The sequence below is a fragment of the Schistocerca piceifrons genome, chromosome 8 (assembly GCF_021461385.2).
Source record: "Schistocerca piceifrons isolate TAMUIC-IGC-003096 chromosome 8, iqSchPice1.1, whole genome shotgun sequence".
In the NCBI taxonomy this organism is placed as follows: domain Eukaryota; kingdom Metazoa; phylum Arthropoda; class Insecta; order Orthoptera; family Acrididae; genus Schistocerca; species Schistocerca piceifrons.
The window spans coordinates 24,120,803-24,145,867 of record NC_060145.1 but is presented as its reverse complement, the minus strand read 5'-3'; the positions used below and the strand labels follow the sequence as shown (position 1 = coordinate 24,145,867).

Here is a 25,065-nt window from a genome sequence, read left to right as displayed (position 1 = left end):
CATATGGATGTAAGGAGGAGAATGGGGGAACAGAGAGAGAGAGAGAGAGAGAGAGAGAGAGAGAGAGAGAGAGAGAGAGAGAGAGCGAGAGAGCGAGAGCCTTATTCTCATTTAAAGTTGCCTACTCTCAAAACGAAACTGGATTAATGATATGAAAGAAAAATCACAATTATTTATAATATAACTGGGACGCCTGGCAAAAAATCCAAAGTGTTGGTTTATGTATGGAAAATAAATAACAACAATTATCCATGATCTCTTCACAGCATCATAACTAGTAAAAACCACTGGTGCCAATAAACAATTTTCCTGGATTAATGTGAAAGAGCAAGAAAAGCTGCCATTCCCAACACCAGCTTGCAGAGGAAGCATGGAATAAGATTCAGTGATCCCTAGAAACTGGGATACCTTCATACTATCTGTAGGACGTTGGATTCCTTTGTCATCAGTGGCATCGATACTGAGAGCTGGAAATGCCTCTGTCACATTCTTCAGGTTATTCTCCAAAACTTTTTTATCGTCAGCTACACTATGCTGATCCACTTGCTGCAAAAATTTTAGCATCACAGCATAAAACACTACTCAATCAAAGCTTAAATGAAAGAAGCATGGAGTCAGCTACTATTATTTTAAAAAAATTAACAATGCAAATGTACAAAAGTATGAATTCTATGAGTTAGTACAGTTTCAAACAGTTACAAACACACAGCACTACAAAAAAAGAACAAAAGATAAGTAAATAATCCAAACAGCAACACAAATTATGTTTGAAGGAATTAATTATAAAACACATACACACACACTATACCCTGGATTACAACTACAATTCCTGCAAAAACCAGATTTGGGTGAACTATTAGAGGACAAAGACATGTTAAACATCTATTTGTCGTATCTTAGTTGTAGCAAAGAACAAGTCATTTTAGACTCCTTTAAGCAATGAACTGGTTACTGTGTAGTAAGCTGTTGCACGTAAAATAACAAGAAAGTTTACTGTGCTATTAAGGAAGTAAAGAAACAGCAAATTAATACACAGCTCTCTCCTATTTCAGATCAAACACATGGACTGTTATGGGTACCTGATTCAGTGAAATGAGTGACCATATAGAAATAAATACATCTTCACAATGGCCACCAAATTTTTACATGATTCCTAGCAAAAACTATACCATGTTTCCTCAAAGCTGGCTCAATAAGGGGCAGACAATTTTTTCAGCTTTTTATATGAAATATCTACTAGCAAAATGTTTTTTTACTGAGCCCAGATGAGGTACACTGCATCATAGTATAAAATGAAAGTACACATTTCTTCATTCTCTCCGTCTAATATTTAAGCTATTCACTTACTACTACAGCAGCTTCTTAGCATATGTGGGTGTTGAATAGCTACAAAAAGATAACATGAAATACTAAATATTATATACATAAATCTCTGTCCTCTTTGCAATGTAATAATACTCAGCATCATAAGTTTGTGCTGCACAGAATAAATAAAATATACAAAGTTTAAAAAAATGTGCTATGTTTGAATTCATCATGAAAATGATTTTCAGCTAGTTCCAGTGACACTAAGAATATTTTATATTTGAGTTTTAAGTGTGAAAGAAATCCTGTAGCAAATCATCCCTTTGTGAATTATTTAAGAGATACTGATTTCATTCAGAATTAGACATCTTAAAATTTTACATAAGTTTTCAATACGAATTTGTAAGTCAGCTAAATACAGTGTGGTTTCTTGTGTGTAAAAGTTTTTAAACTGGTACAAGTTTTTTTAATTTTAAAAGCAAACTAAAATATTGTAAAATAGCAAAATTCAATCATTCAAATATAACAAAAGATTTAAAACAGGGTATCTATTGCAGCATCTGTGACTATAAATATGTGCTAGGCTAGGCTATAATTGAGTAGGTGTTTGAGAGTGCGAATTTAAATGCAAATTCAGATTCTCTTAAACATATTACAGAGCATACACAAAAGAAAACAGTACAGCCACTGTGGCACAGTATTATATCAAAACATGGGCAATTATAACAAAGACTGTAAGGTGACAAAGAAAATTGCAGAAAATGATGGCATACAACTACTTAAACTTGGAAGGAAGATCTTTCTTGAAAGTTTGACATAAATAAGCTCAGTTAATATTAAACAAGGTTTCCTAGTTCACAACAGAGAGTGGAAGAATGTACAGATTTACCTCATATCAATTGCCTGCTGTAGAAGTTGGAGCTTTAGCAAGAAAGATTACAAATAGAATGTATGATTTTGTTCATAGCTGTAGTTCAGCAGCTGCAGAATATTTCAACAAAGATAAAAAGAAAGAAGATTAATAGAATGATAAGATTACACTGGTGTGAGGTAAAAATTATTTTTATGATACTTTCAACTAATATGAATAATTATTTGGTCTTCTAGTGCAAGATGCTAGGTAGGAAACTTGTTCTGACTGATCTGCCAGTAGCTTCACAAAGAAAGGATAACTAACCAGCAGTTTTCACCACGACCTGTTGAGTAGCTCTTCAGTTGTTTCCACAACACTGAGACAACAATGAAAACTAGTGTCACCCATTGCAAATCAACAAAAGAAAAACAGTTTGTCAGTGGAAAATTACTAATATATATGTAAAAATAACAGAAAGATAATTGTACAAAATAAAATGATATAGAATTGTATACAATAAAACGATATACCTAGAGTGCCAGTACAAAAATAACAGCAACCAGCACACAGGAAACAAAGCTAAATTTGAATCTTGTGAAAATCTCAATGGCTACAAGAATTCAGAAGTACCAATAAACTGATAGAACTGAGAAGTTGAGTTAAAATGTGTTCGTCTTCCATGAGACACATGTGAATAGGGAAAAATGCTTTATATAACAAGGAAATATAACGCATTGTGAGAGATTTCAAACCACACCACAGACTTATATTGCTGCAAGATAAATAAATAAAACAGAAATACAAATTCTAATAACTACTTTTAGATGCCACTGATTCTTTGCAGTTTACCACAAATTCAAAACAGCTTCGACGTGATCATTTCACCATCAGTTCAAGACAGAGAATTTGTCAACTTTTAAAAATGAAAATTCACTGTGCAGTACTATTCATACTATCAAAACAACTTCAAACTTATTCAAATGTTTACTATTTTCATCTTCTAACACTGATTATTTGAGCATTTAATGCATGTTTTGCTGACAATTTTTGTACAAAGTTGTCCCTGATCTTCCTGCACCAGCAACTGAGCTGTACTCACATGGAAAGGCATTGGCCCAAGGGTACCAGGCTGTGGGGAGCTCGGGCTCAGTGGAGCAGCAGATGGTACTGGCCGGCTAACAGGTGGGGCAACAGGAGCTGGGGCAGACAACGGAGATGGCCTGACAGCAGCCGAGGCCAATGCTGAAGATATGGTGCTGCTCGGAATTCGACTGCCCCTGAAATGTCACAAGTATGATAACTTTAGGACATGTTTCGTGATAGGCACCATGTCTCAGGAACATAAGTTGGCTTGCACACTATGATTTAGATGTAGATGAATGGTGAAATCTTTTACTACAGTAAATAGACAAACATGATCTGAATCACAAATTTTTATTATTGACTACTGGTTTCAATCTATGCTGCAGATCATCTACGAGTCTGAGCTGAAATACAAATGTACAATGTATTGTAAGGTTGTTTATTACATTTATTTTTTATCTTTTATTGTATAACACATTGTACATGTTGAAATGTATTACATTACTGTGTCTATTAATTATTAATTTTTATTAATTATTTTACATTATTTTATGGTACAGGAATCTCTTTTACACTGTCTTCATGCATTCATCTGTGACATATGCACATGGCAGGTGACTATAAAATTTTTCCCTTCCACATCCTTGTATTTTATGTTATTTTTACATCAATGTGCATGAACTGCACTTCAAAGCATAAGGTATGTGTGGGTTCATAATATTTTGTTGTCATTTTTACAACCTTGAGCTTAGTGTTTGCAATATCACACTTTTTATAACTTTTTATTGTTATTGACTTTTCTCTGTTTCAACAGAGACTTGAAGATGATCTGCATTGCAGAATTAAACCAGCAGTCATTAGAATAAAGTGGAAATCCTGACGGTGTTTGTTATTTAGGACAAATAAATTATACTTGGAAATATAACTGAGAATAAAAACAAGTCTCTTTGTTTGAAAGATAAACCATTTAAACAAGCAAAAGGATCTCTTAGTTGTAAGCATCTTGAATGCAAGTTAATGATGGCTGCTCCTCAGGAAATAGTATCACAGGAAAGTTGATAACTAAATATCTAACAGAAGTCTTTCTGGGGACCTAATGATTCTTATACATACATGGTAATGTACACACTTGCTAATGGCATTTTTGGTTAATAACAAGAATGAATTTAGAATGAACTCAGTGATTCACAAACAAATTCTAGAAGTATAAATCATTTCCCATAGGCTGTGCATCCCTTTCAGAGTCAAGTTGTATGTTCTATGACATTCCATATTTCAGGATGATAAAAACAAAAAGTGAAGAGCCTACAATCCTTCCTCAAAGAAAGACAGCCTGTGAATTTTCTTGCCTTGTTACTCATCCCATGTGTCTGGAATATACTTGGTCATCATGTTCATTATCATCTTTTAGGTACCATGATTGATGTTTTGTGGGCTTGCATGCAAATCACAAGCAGTGGGGTTTCCCCATTAACATATCCAATCTCTCTTTGATACCATACTACAATCATTGCAGCATGTAGGGGTTTCAGAATATATTAATTTCAGTATATCCTAAATTATATACAGATCTGTAATCCTATTGATCTGTGTATTTGCTTGTCATAATTTTTACAAATGTTTGTGTAGTTATTTCTTAATTTTTTTTGAATTTTATAAAATTTTCTCATCACAATATAGGCTGGGAACAAGGGAAAGAAAGGGTATACACTCTGATTACACATACAGTGAGGGGAAAGTAAAGTCCTAAGATACAGATTAGCTTAACAAAATATTGGTATACTGTCTTCAGTTTTACTGTGACCTTGCCATGAAATTGACAGTTGCAAATCCCTCCTGGAAATCATGTCAACATTCTGGTTTTCTTTTTTTGGTACAGGAGTTGCTTATCTGTCTTTGTTATCTACAAGACATTATGTGAGAAAGTGTTTCAGTGGGGAGGAAAGGGTTCATTTCACACATCCAGTACAGGGAATGATATATGGCAGTTGGTTTCTTGTTGCTCGGCTTTTGACTTGGTACTTGGTTTAGAAGATGAGCTGTAACTAGAGCTTAATGAAGCCCTGTGATACTTATTGCACCTGTGGCATTTCTATGCCAATAATGATAATTTAGTTCTACTAGGGTGTATAATTCAGTCATTCATCCATGTGTGTGTCTTTTGCAGTTGGATATATTCATCAGCCCATGACTGTAAGAATTCTTCATCATACAAAATCACCATATTTTCTGCCATTTATGTAGAAAGATTCTCAGGATCAAACTTCTGAGAACCATGCTGCAACATGTCATTATGAAAGAGCTGACCATCAGATCTTGAGCTTGGAATGATGGTTTAATACACTACTGCAGTTTGAAGCACATGTTAATCTGTGCACTACTGAGCAGTGCCTTAGTTTTGTAAAGTGAATACCACAGATTTCTCAAAGTCAACACAAAGCCACCACTCTTCTCATGAGAGACTGGAATATTTGGTCTGTGGCAAGTACCCCCTCAGTTTAAAGACTCACTTCTGCTTTAGCAGATTCACTGAAACATCATACTGATAAAGAGAAGTTTTGTTAACTGTAAAAGTGCTATTCACATAGCAAGACGTACCACTTCTTGAAAATATTTTGCGCTGTTAAATACTATCTTCTCATCTGTCAAAGAATGTGGTGCTCTCAAAACAAATACCATCACCTCTACAGCGTAGTGAAAGCGCTGACACACTGTTCACTGTTTCTTAAGTTATGTGGGAATGCAGAAGCTACATATGACATTTCATACAGAAGTATTGAATCACCTTATAACAAGCACTTGCGGAAGATGGTCAAAGTACTCACGGTGGAATGGTAACAGGTTCCAGGTTGGGTGCTGGTGGGTTCTGACGTGCGACCAGTTTGGCATGAATATCACAGTACAGTTTGTTGTTGATGTTGTAGTAGCCAACGTTCTTCAGTGATGTGCCACATGTTGCACATTTGAAACATTCTGCATGCAAATTCTTGTCCTTTATGCGCACAAAGACACCTCTAAATAGGAGATACAAACAAAAATAAATCCATCAGATGAAACTTGTCACAACAAGAAATTCTTGACACTTTCATCACTTCTTTATTTAGTAGCATGTATCTTTAATTGATATTATTCAGCCAGCCTGAGGAAAGTTGTCAAGAAAAAATTAAAAACAATGTGGATGTTTTTACAGGAAGCCTACCACTACTAAAACAAATATACATTATAAATTGTGAGCAGAGATGGAATCTAAATAATAAATTACTGCTGCCTCAGCTTCTAAATTCTATTGATCATTATAGGAGAAAGAAAGGAGTAATACTAAACTATGACTTTCATACAATAAGTATCCAACCCCTGTATCCATACATCTATTATCGTTTGGAGCCAGTTTAGTCACTTCAGTGTAGGTTGTGCATTATTTTAAATTCTAATTTTACTTCTAGGTCAATTCCATGTATTAACAAGGCATTCCTATATAAAGGAAAATTTCTAACAAAAAATTTTAACACACAGTTTTTGCCGCGTTAGTTGGTGATTACATAAATATTGCTTTGTCGGGAATATGTTTTTCTTTTGTTATGATCTAAAACATTCATTCTTAATAAAATGTGGCATAACAAAAGAAAGAAATGTTGCTAATCAAAAAACAAAATCAGTTATTATGCAATTTGAAATTGGACTTCTCCTAACGTATCAAATCTTCATAATATTTGCAGCTATCTGCAATCTTGCTAATATTAAAAACAAAAAAACTGTTTTCTACCCACTACAGAGTCAACACAAAAGGGCATTACAATCAAATGCAACTTTCTTTGAAGGAATTACACTTTTGGAGTTTTAAAAATTAATTCTTGGTAGCATTCTCTCCTTCTTGACTTTAAATATTGTAATTAATTTATGAGTGAGTTACTGGAGCTCTCCCATGACATGAAAAATATTTTGCTTTCAAAGAAAGTTGCTGTACAATAAAATAAAGTGCATTTAATTTCACAGATGGGTGATAAAAACTTCTAGACATGCACAAAAGTATGTTACCTGTCTCATAACCCTTGCAAAAACAATTTTTAGGGAACTGCAATGACTTCAGTCATTATTAGTGACATTGTCATTACTGGTATTCTAATTGTGGACTAAATATTCATTTTGACAGTTTGTAACTTAAGATTGCTATACACACATATATAAGAAGAATACATTTTCTTTTCAAATTGCAGTGTTATTATTCCCGGGAAGTAATAGATAAAAGTAGTCCCACTCATTGAAAGTAAAAATGGAGGTAATAATACTACATATATTGAAAACAAAACCTCACTTTTAAACTTAACTTTTATGACCTTGAATCAAACATTTTCCTTCAAAATGCATGGCAGAGAATTGAATGTAGACTGGGTGAAGTATGTGGAAGTGGTAAGATGACTAGTCAGGCATTGTCACCTTCCTCAGCATTTATCCCTGGGTACTTGATAACCCACGGATCACCCTTGGTATGAAAAACAATCCTGAAACCCTGCAGTATTGTAAGTGGTACGTGCAGTATTGTGAGACTCTGAGAGTGGCTGGACCCAAACACAGGGCATTTAAATTGCAAAGCATTTGTCTCATAAGCATAATTTGCTGAAGCACTTACTTTCTCATTCTCATTTGTTTCTGTGCGTTATCTCCAACAGACAGAATCTTTCAGAAAGCAATGTGCATACACTAAGAGGTAATAATATGGAATTTTTATGAAAGGAAAATCATTTCATAAATGTATGTTCTCCTCTCAACATTTTCAGAGGTACAGGATTCAATTCAGACAAACAGTTCAGACCCTGGTGGTGACAGCTATTAATAATATCTACATCTATGTAGATATTTTGCAAACTAGTGTGAAGTGCTTGGCACTGCTTAGTATGGTATGATATGTTAGTGTTTCTTTTCTCTGACTGCATGTGAAGCACAAGAAGAACGACTACTTTAATGCTTCCACAGGTGTTGTAATTAGCCTAATTTTGTCTTCATAATCTCTATGGGGGTGATGCATGGGCTGATGAATATCTTTAGATTCTTCACTTGGTACTAATTCTTGAAATTTTATGAACAGCATTTGCAGAAAAATTATTTGTGTCAATCCTTCAGGAGTCTGCCAATTTAGATTTTTCAGCATTTCCATGATGCTTGCCCGTGAGTCAAATAAACCTGTGACAATATGTGTTGTCTTCTTTCTATACATTCAGTATCTCCTATTCTATTTGGTGTGGGTACCAAACAGGTGAGCAATATTCTAAAATAGGATGTAGAAGTGATTTTTAAGAAATCTCATTTGTAGACTGACTGTATTGTTCCAACATTCTACCAATGAAATGAAGTCTGCCACATGTTGTACCTACAACTGAGCCTACATGATCATTCTGTTTCAAATACACATAAATTGTTATACCCCAGTATTTGACAGAACCTAAGTATGGATCACAGATATTATAGTTGTAGGATGCTATGCTTTGTTTTGATAAGACCAAGAGTTTACTCTTCCGTGCATTTAAAGCAATTTGCCAATCATAACACCACTTTCAAATATTATCAAGACCTGACTGAATATTTGTGCAGTTTTTTTCAGATAGTACTTCATTATAGATAACTGTGAAAAGCCCGAGGTTACTGTTAATACTGTGTTCCAGGTAGTTAGAATAGAACATGAACAACAAGGGTTCCAACATACTTCCCACTGGCATGTTTGAAGTTACTTCTACTGCTGTTGATGGTTCTGTCAATAACACTTCAACCCAGTCATAACTTTTGTTTAGTACCCTATATAACTGTACTGTTGCTAAAAAACACTGGTGCATAAAGGGTCAAATGCCTTTTGGTAATCAAGAAATACTACTTCTACCTGATTTCCTTAGTTCATGGCTTTCAGGATGTCATGTGAAAGGGTAAATTGGGTCAGGCATTACCAATTTTTTCAGAATCTGTGGTGCTTGGCAAGGAGGAGGTCATTTTGTACAAGATACCTGATTATGTCTGAGCTCAGAAAATGTTCTAGGATTCTACAACAGATGGAGGTCAATGTGACTGGTCAGTACTTTTATAGATCACTTCTTTTACCCTTCTTGTAAACACATGTGACTTGTCCTTTTTTTCCACTCATTTGGCATAGTCTTTTGTCCAATGGATCTACAGCACATTTTGGTAAAAGCAGGAGCTAAGTCAGCTCCAAATTCTGCATGAACCAGATAGTGATATCCTTGGGCCATGGAGCCTTGTTTAACTTTAGCAATTGTAACTGTTTCTCAATGCCATTAACACTAATATTTCTATCACTCAGCTTTTCAGTGGTGTAACATTCAGTGGTGTAACATTCTGATGACAGGGGGAGCAGATTTGATAGAATACAGCTTCTGATCATCAGTGCGTGCATCATTGTCCTTTTGCTAAATTCTGAAACTCTTCATAGCACTCAGTGAAATGAGGGCATGAAGGGCTGTCATTGCTGATCCATCTGTCAAAAGGTACAGGAGGTTTGTCAGCTGCTTTGATGCTATCCAAGATGAGGAGACAGGCATGAAATAGAAGAGAGCAAGAGATAGTAAAAGCCACCTCTGGTACCGCATGCTGCAGAGTTTGAATCCCCACCAGACATCATGGGCGTCGAAGACCACTAGAGATCTCTGCACCATCGGACCGTAAGCTGTGGGGGCGCACACGTCCTGGCCTGCATTTAGTGTGAGGGTGCCACAGTGGAACACGTGGTTCCAGCGGCCAATAGCAGCGCCCCCAATAGAGTATTTAAGCGCCTGACTCTCACTCAGCCAGCGAGTCTAATCATTGCGTGAGTCAGGACACATTGCCTCGACAACAGAAAGCATGTTTGTTGTTCTTTGCTTTCATTACTAGTGGATGTCTTGGATTCGTTTGGTTGTCTCTGTCACTCCGTTGCTTCTTGCGTGTTGTCCTTGTAAGGTCTCTCTCCATCGTCCATTGTTGTTTCATGTCCGTCCTTTCCGTTCATTTGTTTGTTCGCAGGCCACTCTCCATTTGGTCCCACCACGCTTTCTCAGCCACCCTGTGACCGTTCCGGCCGTGGTCACAACAAGTTACAACACCCCTGTGTTATATTTTCAATCTTCAGCACTGTTTCTCAGTTACTGTACCACACAGTATTAGTGATAACAAAATCACTGCTCCAATTAGTGTAGATAACTGTTTGACAAAGCATGACATCTGTCACTACTACACAACCATTTCCAGAGTACTTTGAAGAGTTCTCTTTGGCAACAAGGTCTAGTAAGTACTTGCAACACAAGGAAGCTGTTGTACATATTTCTTTATTAATTGCTAAAGCTGTCAGTGGTTCAAAATAGTGTTCTGTATACAGCTGAAAAACCCTTAGACAATTTTCTGGTAGCATTAAATGTTTGAGAGGTAGCAAAGCAAATTTTAAATCTAAATTGAAATCACCTTTTCTGGTGATCTTCTTGCATCCCACAGACAAAACTGTAATTACAATCTAGTAGAATCAGCAGTACAGAGGAGAAAGATGTTCACTTTTGTTGTGAAGTTTTGTTATGTTTCATGAGTAACTTGAGAAATGTCAAGACTAACAGCTTCACTTTTATTACATTTAAGCTAAAGTGATATGTAATAAGCCCATAACTGGCCATAGGGCAACCATACATACAGACAAATCATGTATATTTATTTCAGAAACTGGTTCATTTAATCTGATTTCAGTAAAAAAATGTGCAGATGATGTAATTCATTTTGAATCAAGCTGTACAGAGAAATCTGGAATACACTGAACAAGTAATGATCTGTTAATACACTATCATGTCCATTACCTCAATTTCTAACTACTTCAGACAGCTGTCCAAATGTATGGATGTTTCAAAGAGCTGTGCCTCAGAATCATTAAGAACAGAGCAGTTCTTCAGATGATATTCTCTCTTCAGAATTGTACTTTTGCAAAAGATACCAGTTGGTGTCTCCATGCAAAAAAAAATTGCAATAAACAATAAACAATTCTTTAAATGCCCTTTACATCACCTCTATCTCTTCCTCTTTTATACTTGTTACTGACTCACAAATGGCGTCTCAAGTTACTGAAGCATACCTGTGTGGTGGTGCTCAGCTCTGAAGTAAGCTGGTTTGATTCCTGATGATCGAAGAAATTTTCACTGCTGTTATTTGGTTGGGAAGGGGAGGAGAGTTGGTGGTATAAAGTTCCAGATTACTAGACTTTGCATCAATATAAAGTATTACATCTCAAACTTCTCTGCAGTGTCTCATGAAGCAAAAGTACGTGACACTATTGATGGTGACCTATCCATTAAAATGGGGACCATAATGCCTATGGTCCCATTTGCCATATTCAAGAGGAGTAGCCTATGTGCTGGCGTCAGATTCCACCCTCTCCCTCCTCTATTATCTTACACCACAAACATGACACCATACACATAATCATTACAGTCACCTAGACTCAGCAGATACATGTAACAAACAACTCTCAACTTCACAAAGGAGAGGTACCACTGTGCAAGAAGGAAAGAACAACTGTGGTGGCTGAATCTACCCCTCAGTGTCTCCCAACCAACCACACCATACAATAATCAATCACTGATGCACAATCCTTTGTGTATACCTTTCTTATGTTAAGCCACGTAGCAGGAATTCTTGGCTCCAAGAACATCATCTGATATTTATATCAGAAAACTTAACATGAATTGTTACTCTATTTAATCTTGTTGTCTAATTTTTTTAAATGCAGTTTTGCAGTTTATGGATTACAAGACAGGCAACATAATGTAAATTACATTTGTCAGTTTTAAAATGAACCAATACATTTCAAGGCTACATGGGACATTTCTACACTACTACAAACACAGAAATAAAAATTAAAACATGAATGGAATTGCACAAAGACAATAAAGTAGCTGCAGAGACAGACACAGCACTCCAGATGACAAAGGTTGTATAGCAAATAATGTTGTTATCACCTATGAATTCCCATGGCCGGCTGCAATCATGTATAATACAGCATTGCTAATGTGTCATTACCATCAAGATAGTGTTCTGTTAGTGTGAGAAAAAAGGGGCACAAACAGAACATTGGTGACTGACATGCACAATTTCATTTTATTGACCTGGAAAATTAATGATGAATAGTTTGTTTCCACACCTACACTCTAGAATGAGTATATTTCAGTTTCGTAGTATATTTCACTTTGCACATGGAGAAACACAGATTTTGTTTCAATCAAAGATATGAGAAACATTATTTCTCACCACAGATATCATTAAAAGAAACTAACTTGGTATATGTTTTAAGTGTTCTAGCTATGACAAAAAATGTGTTAGCCAACTGACTTGAAGTGAAGTCCAGTAACATAAAGTATAGTAAGCAAATTTGCAAGTTTAACCCTCCATCTGTGTTCATTTTAATAGTTTTGTTTGCTATTAACACAGTGTTGTATGATATTACATAGGTAACAGACAAGAAGATGTCAAGGTAACAAGCAATCATGCAATTTCACATTCTCTTCAGCTACATGTATGACATTCTCAGTTGGTGGATAGCATTTTTGAACCATTTCCACCCAACCACAAAGAGAAAAAGGAATGTAAACAGTTAGTGAATTCTACAGGAGCGAGCCTCATATTACAGTTGGGCAGTCACTTACACAATTGGCCTCCCACAGTCACCACAGGTGGGAACACCTTCAGACGCACCAGCAGTAGCGGTGGGGGCCATGGCGCTGGTGGCACCAAATGGGGCACTCGAGACAGAGCCTGGGGGTGGCAGCTGCTGGGCCAGGGGTGTGAGCGGGCGGGGAGATGTAGCCCTACCTCCCACTGCATGGCTGGCACGCGAGAAATACGAAGGCCCTGACGGAACCACTGGGGGCGCATGTGTGGTAAGTTAGTTGTTTAATGGCGTCGGTATACCACTTATACTGGAACGCTGCTAGTCTCTGCTCCTTATATTTATATACAAGTGACCCAAATGCCATATAATTTCACACATAAATGTTTGAGTGTGATGGAAAATGTAATAAATATGAACTGCTGCACTGATTCTGTTTCACTGAAAAATTTTGAGATCAACTTGGAAACAATTTAAATGGTGCTACTATTGACAGACTGTGAACAGGCCAACACTTACAGTCACTTGTCCCTAAGTAGGATGTTTTACTTAATACAGCTTTTGTGCACCAGGTGCTTCAAAGCACTACTGATTTCTGGATATAAGACCTTATTAGTAGGCATTATGAAAAAAGTAAAAGGGACACATGCTCACTTAAAATGGCATGTCAATGAACTTTACCACCTTAGCTTTTTGTTACTAATTCTGTACATAAGGTGCATTAATTATGTTAAGTGGTTTCCTTAATAAAAAGAAATACTTTCAGTGGGTTTTACATTATCTTGCATTTCTCTCTACCCATTTTTAACAATCTGTACTAAATAATCCATCCTTTTTAGTAACCTACATTTTTTTTCTTGTCACTCCTACAATTGTTAGACAATACAGCCACAGATGGCTTATCGTATTACCAACCTCTTCTCTCTCTGGCACCATCTTTCAAATAACTTCAATTCATTTTTATACAGTTTTTTCACTGCACATATTTTGTTTCCACACAGTGTCATGCTTCACACATATTATTATAGAAAATTTGTCCTTACATGTGGACTTTTGAGTTCTTTTGTCTAACAAGGCTTCCTTCAATGCGTCCCATTCTGTTTGTTTTGTCCTCCTTGCTTTATTCATCTTCAGCAAGCACTCTTTATAGATACCAGAATTCTTACAGATCTTCTGTCACATATTCCCCAATTTTAACACCTAACTGATTTCTATTTTGATTCCATTAAATTATTTTTTTACTTAATGTTGTTAATCGACAACCCAAACTTCGTGCTAAGTATACTGTTCACTACATTTAATAATCATCTTCATCTATGTCATAACAGTAGTGTTGTTTGTAATCAAGGTATTACTGCTTGTTCTCCATAGAACTTCTGCCGCTGTTATGATCTTTCCTTTCACTGCCTCATCAATGTGTATGTTAAAAGATGAGTAGCAATTAAAAAAAAAAAAAAAATTATCTTGCACAACTTTAACTTGGGCTCATTTTCCCTTGCTTTGCGTTTTTATTAATTCCACTTATATTTCTCAAGTAGTAGATAAATAAATTGTTAATTGTCTACTTAAACTGCTGAAAATAACTAAGACAAAATCTAAAAAACCTAAGTGCAGAGTCACAGTGAATACAGTTCCTCATTAGAATTCTGGAAAAAGTCCACTCGGCAGATTGGTTTTAATCAACTTATAAAGCATTTATCTTTTATTTCTCACACTTGAAATTTTGTGAGGAAAAAAGAATTTTAGAAGCAAAATGGCATGTGAGGCACTTACAGGTGCTGAAAGAAAGATGATAAGTTACAATATGAGGAAACATACTTACACAATAAGCCGTTCACACTCGGCACAGATATTCTGACCTGGGGGCAGGGCGTCGTGGGGAGTGGAGGGTGCAGGCTTGGTCTCAGGGGCAGAAACATGTCGTAAGCCAGACACAGGGGGCACACCAGTTGCAGATTGCGCTGACACATCTGTGGTAGTCGTGGTACAATCAGGAAATACAATATACAAAGACATACATTTAAGGTCTTAAAACTGACAGTACACTGCAGATAGTTTTGTTTCAGAAGACATGTTAAACAGCATACAATATGCTGCAACTGTAGATACTATTTTTATAAGGACAGTCAACAGTGAACTCAGATACCAGTAAAAATTTCAGAGGTGTACATTAGAGTGCAGTATAACTGGAGATTAATAGCAGAAGAACTACATATGATGGGCTCATAGTACGTCTTATTTTGTTCTCACTGTGTTTTACAGTTAAAGTAAAAATTAGCACCAAAAATTGAAGAAAAAAGTATTCTCATTAATTTCTTGAGGTTGATGGTATTGTATATGGGCCATAGGGCCATCACTTGATAAAGTAGTCCACTATTTTATTTGAAAAGTATTTTATCTTTTTTCTCACAATAACTGGTGTCATTGCACCTGCCTTTCCAGGCAGATAAAAAGCTTTTTAAGCAAAAACTCAAAAATAAAACTGACATCATCTGCTTGGGGATTTCAGAGTTGATCAAAAATGGCAAAAATAATTACCAAGTAGCAGGAAAAAATATTGAAGACATCAAAAATCAAAACCCAATGGATCAAAAAAATTGCCTTTTGTTTACTGTCAACCATGAAAAATTTAAATGTTTGTATACACACAACAGGAGCAGGTTTCTTATAATCAGGAGCACTTCCAGGATCAGCTGTGCAGAGCAGTTGACATTTAACTTCAGATACAATATTTAAAAAATCTGCTGCATTTGTAATTACTGCTTCACAATAAATACACTAGTTAAATTTTTTTAAAGTAAACAAATACTGGTGAAATTCATTTTGTTTGGCATTCTACTCAACCAAATTATCACAATGTAATATGAATTTCAAACAAAGCAAATAACAAAATATAATTGATCAGATAAAAAATTTATTCACCAAGTGGCAGCAGGAGGAAACATGTAAAAGTTAAGGCAATGTGGAAGCTTTTTGAGCCAGTTGCTCCTTCTTCTGGCAGAGGGACTGAACAGGAAGGAGAGCGATGAAGGAAAGGGACTGGTGAGATTTAGGAAATGGGAAGAGTCACGAAAAAGTTTTCCAGAACCATAGGTCAGAGAAGACTAACTGTATGGGTGAGAGTTTTTCTTTTTCATCCTGTCCGGCAAGTCTTCCCTGACCTGGTATTGTGGGCAACTTTTCCATAATTCTCCCCATTTCCTAAACCTTGTCAGTCCTTTTCCTTTATCCTTATTCCTTCTCCTTCAACCTTTTTGCCAGGAGAAGGAGACAGTGGTTCTGAAAGCTTGAAAATTTCCACAGTTTTTATATGTGTTTTTTCCTGCCATCCCTTGGTGAGTAGATTTTTCATCTATTCAAGTTTGTCATATTTTCAAAAATTGATTACTTTTGTTAATGCATTAAAGAATGTAATAAGTTTTTACATTTGAAAAAATATTATCCCACAACTGTGTAACATACAGGGTGGTCCATTGATCGTGACCGGGCCAAATATCTCACAAAATAAGCATCAAACAAAAAAACTACAAAGAACAAAACTCGTCTAGCTTGAAGGGGGAAACCAGAAGGTGATATGGTTGGCCCGCTAGATGGCGCTGCCATAGGTCAAACGGATATCAACAGCATTTTTTAAAAATAGGAACACCCACTTTTATTACATATTTGTGTAGTACCTAAAGAAATATGAATGTTTTAACTGGACCACTTTTTTCGCTTTGTGATAGATGGCGCTGTAATAGTCACAAACATATGGCTCACAATTTTAGATGAACTGTTGGTAACAGGTAGGTTTTTTAAATTAAAATACAGAATGTAGGTACGTTTGAACATTTTATTTCGGTTGTTCCAATGTGATACATGTACCTTTGTGAACTTATCATTCCTGAGAATGCATGCTGTTACAGCGTGATTACCTGTAAATACCACATGATGACCATCAACCTCAATGCATTTGGCAATACGTGTAATGACATTTCTCTCAACAGTGAGTAGTTCGCCTTCCGTTGTGTTCGCACATGCATTGACAATGTGCTGACGCATGTTGTCAGGCGTTGTCAGTGGATCATGATAGCAAATATCCTTCAACTTGCCCCACAGAAAGAAATCTGGGGACATCAGATCCGGTGAACATGCGGGCCATGGTATGGTGCTTCGATGATCAATCCACCTGTCATGAAATATGCTATTCAATACCGCTTCAGCCGCACATGAGCTATGTGCCGGACATCCATCATGTTGGAAGTACATCGCCATTCTGTTATGCAGTGAAACATCTTGTAGTAACATCGGTAGAACATTACGTAGGAAATAAGCATACATTGCATCATTTAGATTGCCATTGATAAAATGGGGGCCAATTATCCTTCCTCCCATAATGCTGCACCATACATAAACCCGCCAACGTCACTGATGTTCCACTTGTTGCAGCCATCATAGATTTTCCGTTGTCCAATAGTGCATATTATGCTGGTTTACGTTACCACTGTTGGTGAATGACGCTTCGTCACTAAATAGAATGCATGCAAAAAATCTGTCATCATCCCGTAATTTCTCTTGTGCCCAGTGGCAGAACTGTACACAACATTACAACATTCAAAGTCATCACCAAAACATTCATATTTCTTTACATACTGCATAAATATGTAATAAAAAATGGGGGTTCCTAATTTTTAAAAAATGCAGTTGATATTCGTTTGACCTATGGCAGCCCCATCTAGCGAGTCAACCATAACGCCATCTGGTTTCCCCCTGCAAGCTAGACAAGTTTTGTTCTTTGTAGTTTTTTTGTTTGACGCTTATTTCGTGAGATATTTGGCCCGGTCACGATCAATGGACCACCCTGTATACAGGGAGAGTCAGGAGGAAAGGTAAGTGTTTTGACACTTTACAGCATCAGTGATTCTGAATAAAAAAGTTGATGTGGACATATGCTCTATTCTGAACGGTTTCCGAGATAGAACACTTTTAATGTACATTTCTATTTATTTTCTGTATTATTAATTGTCATTGTTTATGATGTACCACAGTAGTATAGAGGAAGCTGAGACAAACATTTTGATACAGGACACTAGTCGGAAAACTACCTGAAACTGGCCTACAAAAAGTACTTAAGTTACAGCACACGCTTGTCGCGCGAGGCTTCCAATATTCTCGCAATCTCTTTGTGCAAACTGTTAGTCCTAGACAAAAAATAAATAGGACCTTTTTTGTTGCAAATTTAATTTATTTTAATAGTGTACTGAGACACATTATTCGTTGGAGTGTGCAGTTTTCAAGTTATTAAAGAAAAACATATAAAAGTGATATTAAACATGTTCTGTCTCTGAAACCATTCGCAATAGGGCATATGTCCATAAAAAGCTTTTTGTTCAGAATCACTAATACTATCATATCTCGAAGCACGTACCTTTCCTTCTGACTCACCCTGTATATTGTGATGCTTCCAAGGTCAATAAACTCTTTCTTGGTATAAGTGACTTTAAGAAAGTTAATTTGCATCTTATGGTTACACAAAAAGAACAAGAAAAAGCTTGAAAAATAAAAATTTACTCTTCTATAGCTAAACAGAAATAAATACTTTATTTTTCAGGTTAACAAACTCGTAATTGACTACTGAGTCCAAGAATTAAAAAAAAAAAACATAAATAAAGATACATAACCCATGACTTCAAATGCATGAAAGAAGGCAGAAACTCTTTTATGAAAAAGAGAGAGCAAGAATCACCTGTCCCTCTCTTTCTATTACAAGCTAAATGGAACGGTAACATGACTGAGTTACCAGCATACAACAACTGAAGTAAGACAGAAGTTGTACTATGATGGTATTTCTGTTTAGTTTGTTACTCTGTTCTAACAATGAGATGTCTGCCTTTAAAAAAGATCCTTGCATGTGTGACAACCTATCTGATTTGTGTAGGCATTTTTACATGTCAATGAAAAATAAGTGTGACTATCCACACCATACCTGGTTCTGGCTCCCTTGGTTCCTTGTCAATTTCCTGGACCATTTTAAATACCTCACTTTTTTCTGCATTATAGTTCTTCTCATTCTTCTTGAAATTGACTCTATTGAAAGTTAAAAATGGATAAGTTAATTACAAAGCATTCTAATTAAATAATACAACTTGTTATAAAATGCTGTCAAATGTAGGAATATTTGGATAAAGAAGGAATCAGTACTAAATTTAAATTTGATATCTTTATAGCTTACCCAAGGACTCCACCTGCAAGAACCTCAGCCTGAGCTGAGAGTGTCTCAGCTATGGTTTCTTCACTATACATTCCAACTGGTGAATTATACTGCTTGTTGACTATAGATTTCACAGTATCTGTACCCAGCGCACCATTGATCTGTGTACATGAGAAACATATCCATTATGTTATTGTATAAAAATTGAACACATACCAACAGCAAACACAAAAATACCTACTACAGGAGAAACTATTTGTAATTCACTTACTGGTGAGATTCTGAATGGTAATTACAATGAAGAGAATAAAATGTATGGAAATTTATGCATATAATTTGTAAACAGTCTTCAAAATGTGATAATAAGATGGACATAATATGGCAGTGCAAAATTGCAAGTGGGGTAAATGAGAGGTATACGATCAAATGGAGCATCAGTGGAACTGAAAGGAATACACTGCAAATTAAAGGGCAGAATAGAGTAAAATAGAATAAAACATGCTTCATATTAGTAGATAAACATGTGAGAAAGCAGAAAAGAAATGATGCTCAGGTCACACAGTTGAAATATTATGTACTCAGCTAAAAATATTTTACACCTTTCCTTCTGTTGGAAGATTTCTTCATTCCAACTACACAAGAACATACATTCTAGTACTACTACAAATGAACTGCTGTCAGAATCTGGGTATACTGGTTAATTCCCATTCACCTGAGGAGCAAAAGGCCTTGCAGAAACATTGTGTGCACTGCCAATGCGTGTGGCGGGAGCTGCGGGGCGGGCAGCAAGTGATGTCTTGGTGACGGGCCCAGGGTGAGCTCCTACGGGAGGTGTTGGTCCCACTGGTGTCACTGTGGGTTTCCAGGTGCTGCCGCCCCTGCAACATTAATCACTGCATATTAATAATCAACATAAGCAACACAAACATAAGCATAAAAAGTAACTACTTCAGAAAGGTATGAAATTTTTTGCCAATTACCTGGAAAGGTAGTGAAACATTAATGCAAATTCCCACAGTTTGATATTTTTCATATTATTTTTTAATTTTATGTTGTAATGCATTCTCATAGCTCACTTAATTAAGGCTCCATGATATAATTCCTTTGTCAGGTTATTCAGAAACATAACTGCTCAGGGATTCAAAATAATGGTCACACCATATTTTCTTTGGCTTTTGCCAGAGAAAGTGCATTAAAACTTGGACTAGAAGACATGTTTGGTAATCAGGAATTTTGAGGCTGAAATTCATTAGCTTGTGACTGCCAGTCAGATTTTCATTTTAAAGAGAAAATTTTCAGCAAATGACAAAGAAAAAGCAATTGTAGCATTAAAAAGCAAAAACTATTGTGGGTCACTCTGGAATACCCACTAAAGTTGTTAAAATAGAGCACAACATAACTGCACACCCAAGAGCTTCAGTATTAGCCAATGGTTTGAAGAAGGCTGCTTCCCATAGGTACTGAAGTATACCAGAGTTAGACCATTCTCCAATAAGAGGTCATGGTAAATTGTTGTCCTATGTCAAATTTACCAGTCACATTAAAAATATTTGAGAAAGTTGCTGTTGCCCAATTGCAAAATTTTATTGAAAAATATGCCATCGTCCCAATTACTCAGTTCAATTTCAACAAGGGAGAAGCAACATAGATGCAGTAAACAATTTTGTTGAGAAAATACACACGATTATCCAAAGCAATAAGGTTGCAGGAACTTTCTGTGCTCACACCAAGGCTTCTGTAAACCATGTCTTGCTTGTTTAGGGACTTGACATGTAGGGCATTATCGGTAGTGCCCTACAGTGGATTAAATCCTACTCGAGGAACAGAAAACAAAGAGTAATTATTACTATAAAAGGGGAAAATTATTATTCTGCCTGGAAAATACTGTTTCAGGATGTCCCACAAGCTTCATAATAGACCCTGCCTGTTTCTTTTTCTATGTCAGGACTATGATTTGGGGTTTTATTGGGGTGATTGTAGCTGCAAAGCCAGTAAAGTATCAGATGAGGCTCTCCTATGGAGTTGTAGATTATTGTGTCATGACAAGTGAATTGTGGAACAGTGAAGAAAGATTTGTGCCCTTCAGGCAGAATTAGAAATAAGATGTTTTAAATTAGATGGCTGAATGGAGAAAGAGACTATGAGAGCCAGGGAAATTTATTGTTTGATAACGAGCAATAAGAAAAAAGGAGGAAACCTGGAAAATCACATTTCAAATTCCAGTTAGCAATCAGTTTGACTTGTTACCTTAAATAGGAGAAGATCCTGAACCAGTGTTCGAGCAAGGTGTTGAGCAGTAGGCTCACAGTAATAACTTTAAGGCTGGGCCAGTAGAAAATTCAAGTAAAAGAAAAGAGTCCTTTGCTAGGTAGAGTCACACGAGGGGTGTAGGCCAAATGCTACAGGAAAAGCTAGGTGTAGAATAACAGGTCACAAGCATCATGAAACCTTGTGCCAAGCTTCCCCTGGTGACAGAAAACATAGGGGCCTTGTGCAGAGGTTTTGATGAAGAGGATCGGGTAGTTAAGGAAAGACAAGCAGGAAACAACCTTGTCTAGAGCATAGTGTTAAAAGTGGCCCACAAGAAATAGGAGCAGCAATAGCACACACTCATGTGGGGGTTTGTGGGGATTTTGCAGTACCATGACCAGCCCTCAGTTAACACAACTGTCAGTCATGAAGACAAAGAGCTGAGTGTATTTCATTTGACTGAAACAAAGTCTCATATCTGTGCTGTACCTGTTGCTGCAACTGGAAAATGGGGATACATAGACTGTGGCCTAAGCCTGAATAGGAGGGGGAAGGACAAATTAGCTGAGCATCTTGCAGAAAGTTTAAAGGGGGAGGGGGTGGGGGCATAAGCACACAAGGTAAAATCACTGGCATTATTGAAATCAGAGGGGTACATTTTTTAGGTTAGAGCCATATCATGGACAGAAAGTCCTGAAAGAAAACAGAACAGAACAGGACTATCATACATGCAACAGTTTAAAATAAGGTATAATTAATTTGTTTCATCAGAATATTAGGGGGCTCAAAAGTAAAGTAGATGAGCTTCTTGTATGTCTAGGAGATCTGGAAAATTCTAAATTTATATATATTCTGGGCCTCTCTGAAAACAATGTAACCACATGGATAGAGGAGTTAAACAAAATGCTTTAGAGGCCAGCATCATTTTCACGTAGAGTGAACATGGAAAAGGTGGACACAAAGTCAAAAATGTTGATACAACCAGTTTTTGTTTGGATCAGAACATAAAGCATGTACTTGTGAGTTGTTACTGCAGAATGCTTCGTTTGTAATTGTAGCCACAAACGTATCCACAGTAGGAGGCAAGGCTGCCCATGCCCCTATCTCTCTGGGGTAGGAAATAATGTAGTGTAGTCAGGTGTTATTCTGTCAGGGAAATTGTTTGAAAGTCAGTATTACACAGGTTTTTAACTGGGTCAAAATGGAACTTTTTTATGGCTACTTACAAGTCACCATTCATCTCGCAAAATATTAAAAATACTCTATACCCACAGTTCTTGCTCCCACTCCCACAGAATATTGTATGGATGCCCAAGAATTGTAACGCTACAGATTCTGTCTAGAAAATTTTCAGCTATTTATGAGAAATATAAATGCTTTATGAAGCTACCTGTCAGATAAGAGGTAACAGTTAGTAGTTTGTGGAGATTTCAATGTAGATTGCTTAAAAGACTCTGACAGGAAAAATGAACTGGAACCGTAATTTGTCTGTTGCAATCTGATTTCAACAATAAATTTCCCAAGTCATGTGCAGCCAGACAGCAGGACCCTGACTGGTAACATTTTTTAGACAGTTGTTCAGGCTCAAATAAATTCATGTGCACTCAAGTGTTAAAGGACTATCTGTTCATGATGCACAATTGATGAAAATAAATGATGTAGCACCTTACAGCTCTGACACATGTTCATATAAAATAATGAAGCTTATTAATGAGAAAATGGTGCAACATTTTAAGAATAAGTTAAAATAGGTATATACAGAAAGAGATGCTAACGTGAAATTCACTATATTCCACATTAATTTTTGTCAATATTTAAAAGTAGCTTTCCTTAAATATCCAGATCCTTAAAAGTTATTGAGAAAGTCTATTAAGAAAACAAGTGAGTCATTGATAACAAAAGAGATTAAAATTTTATGTAATAGGAAAAGAGAAACTAATATAGAGGTCAGAATAAGTTGAAATCAGACATTACTTGCATTCTGCAAAAAATACTACAACATTTTAAGGAAAGTCATTAAGTTATCCAGGAATATGCAAGTCTTGACAGAAACTGATAATGCAAATAATAAGATTAAAACTATATGGGATACTGTGAAATGGGAGACAGGATAACCATAACAATTTGGCTATAGGAAAGAATCCCTAAACAATGTCAGCATGCTGTAATCCATCCAGTTCACACGAAAGGGAATAAAACAGATATAAATAACTACAAAGGGACTTTTTTGCTGCCAGTTACTTACAAAGTTCTTTCAAAAATTATACTTAAAAAGCTTGAAATACAAACAGACCATTTAATTGGTGAATATCAGGCAGATTTTAGGGAATATAGATCCAAAGACTCAATCTCAAGACAGTCTTACAAAACCACTTGGACAGACAAATGGTTGTCACCTTTATATTCTACAAAAATCCATGTGGTTCAGTAGATAGATGTACACTACTAGAAGAGTTTAAAATGGGTAGAAAGACAATATTGTTGATTAAACGAACATTAACTTATACCAGTTCAAAAGTTAAATTACGATGCAAAATGTCTGAACCTTTTGATATAAAAACAAGGGTCTGGTAGGGACTGCCTCCCTTAGCATTCAGTCTTGTACTAGAGAAGTAATTAGACACAGGAAAAAGAAGTAGAAGGAATAACCACTGGCAAACTAAATGAAATTAAAATTCATTTATGATGTGTTGCTTATGCACATAATCCAGCAATCTTTAGAAACAACAGATAAAAGCTCCATGAAATATCAGCTAGAAATTGACTGAAAATTTCTTACAAAAAAAAATAAATAAATAAAAAAAATAAAAACAATACATTGAAGGTTCTCCTTGATACCTAGATGGACAACCTATGTTTGCACAGTTTGGCAATATATTTCAATAATTCAAATTTAAATACCTAGGAGAAAACAGCCATCCCTCTAGATAAAATTGTGAAGCAAACAAAGTTAGAATCATTATATTACAAAAAGCTTCCAGTATTACATGGATACAATTAAAAGTCAATATATTGTAATGCATAGTTAAAATATTACATCACAGTAGTCAAATCTGAAGTGTTGTATGTATCAGAGACTGTAAGCATTGGAGGCAGATCATTAATCCTCAGCTGGTAACATCCATCTCTTAGGCGGGTATAAAAGCTTTCAATGTACGAGATTGTATTGTATTGTATTGTTCACATACATGCATTGTTACTTGGATCTGATATTTCAGCTTTGCTTCATTCATGTGTTGAACTTGCTACTGTGTTGATGTCATTGTTTCATTTCCATGATAGTATTGTTTTACTCGTGCACAAATGTCAGTCACATTGTCTCACAGGCAGATATTACCGTAGAGGTAAGATTTTTACTCCATCTGACAGACGGATATTACACTAAGCGAGTAAGTTTCTTTTTGTTATACTCCTTACTTTTCAAATATCTCATTACTTGTAGATGGCTACTAGTGGAGGGATACCTTGTGTGTCACAAAGAAGCAAAATAATGGTGCAGATGGCTTTAGAGCAGTTTGAAGAAAGTGATGATGATTATCATTCAGACGATTCTTATGTTCCTGAGGAAGATCACGAATCAGATTCAGACCGTGACAGTGATTCTGAAATAGATGTGGATGATATTCTCTGCACATCCGAGAATGAACGAGGTGGTGTTGACTCTCTTCAGAATAGGAAAAATGATGGCACTGAAATTGACACAATTTATCATGACAAGATGAACTGTTTCAGATGGAGTTCCAGAGTGCCCAATGGCAGTGCTAA

The 25,065-nt window shown here is 36.1% G+C and overlaps 1 protein-coding gene across 4 annotated transcripts in view; it reads right to left on the bottom strand.

Moving 5' to 3' along the window:
• The window catches only part of LOC124711327 (PDZ and LIM domain protein Zasp-like), a 296,730-nt gene that overhangs the window by 58,300 nt on the left and 213,365 nt on the right, over positions 1-25,065 (bottom strand). For 2 of the 4 annotated variants that reach the window (XM_047241349.1, XM_047241350.1), the window contains exons 3-8: positions 19,763-19,928; positions 19,072-19,211; positions 18,826-18,926; positions 12,898-13,114; positions 6,067-6,255; positions 3,258-3,435 (exon numbers count right to left, since the gene is read on the bottom strand). In XM_047241349.1, coding sequence (XP_047097305.1) covers positions 3,258-3,435; positions 6,067-6,255; positions 12,898-13,114; positions 18,826-18,926; positions 19,072-19,211; positions 19,763-19,928 — 991 coding nt within the window. Of the gene's footprint in view, positions 1-408; positions 547-3,257; positions 3,436-6,066; positions 6,256-12,897; positions 13,115-14,682; positions 14,831-18,825; positions 18,927-19,071; positions 19,212-19,762; positions 19,929-25,065 lie in introns of all 4 variants that reach the window. The other 2 variants (XM_047241348.1, XM_047241347.1) reach the window with 2 other exon arrangements.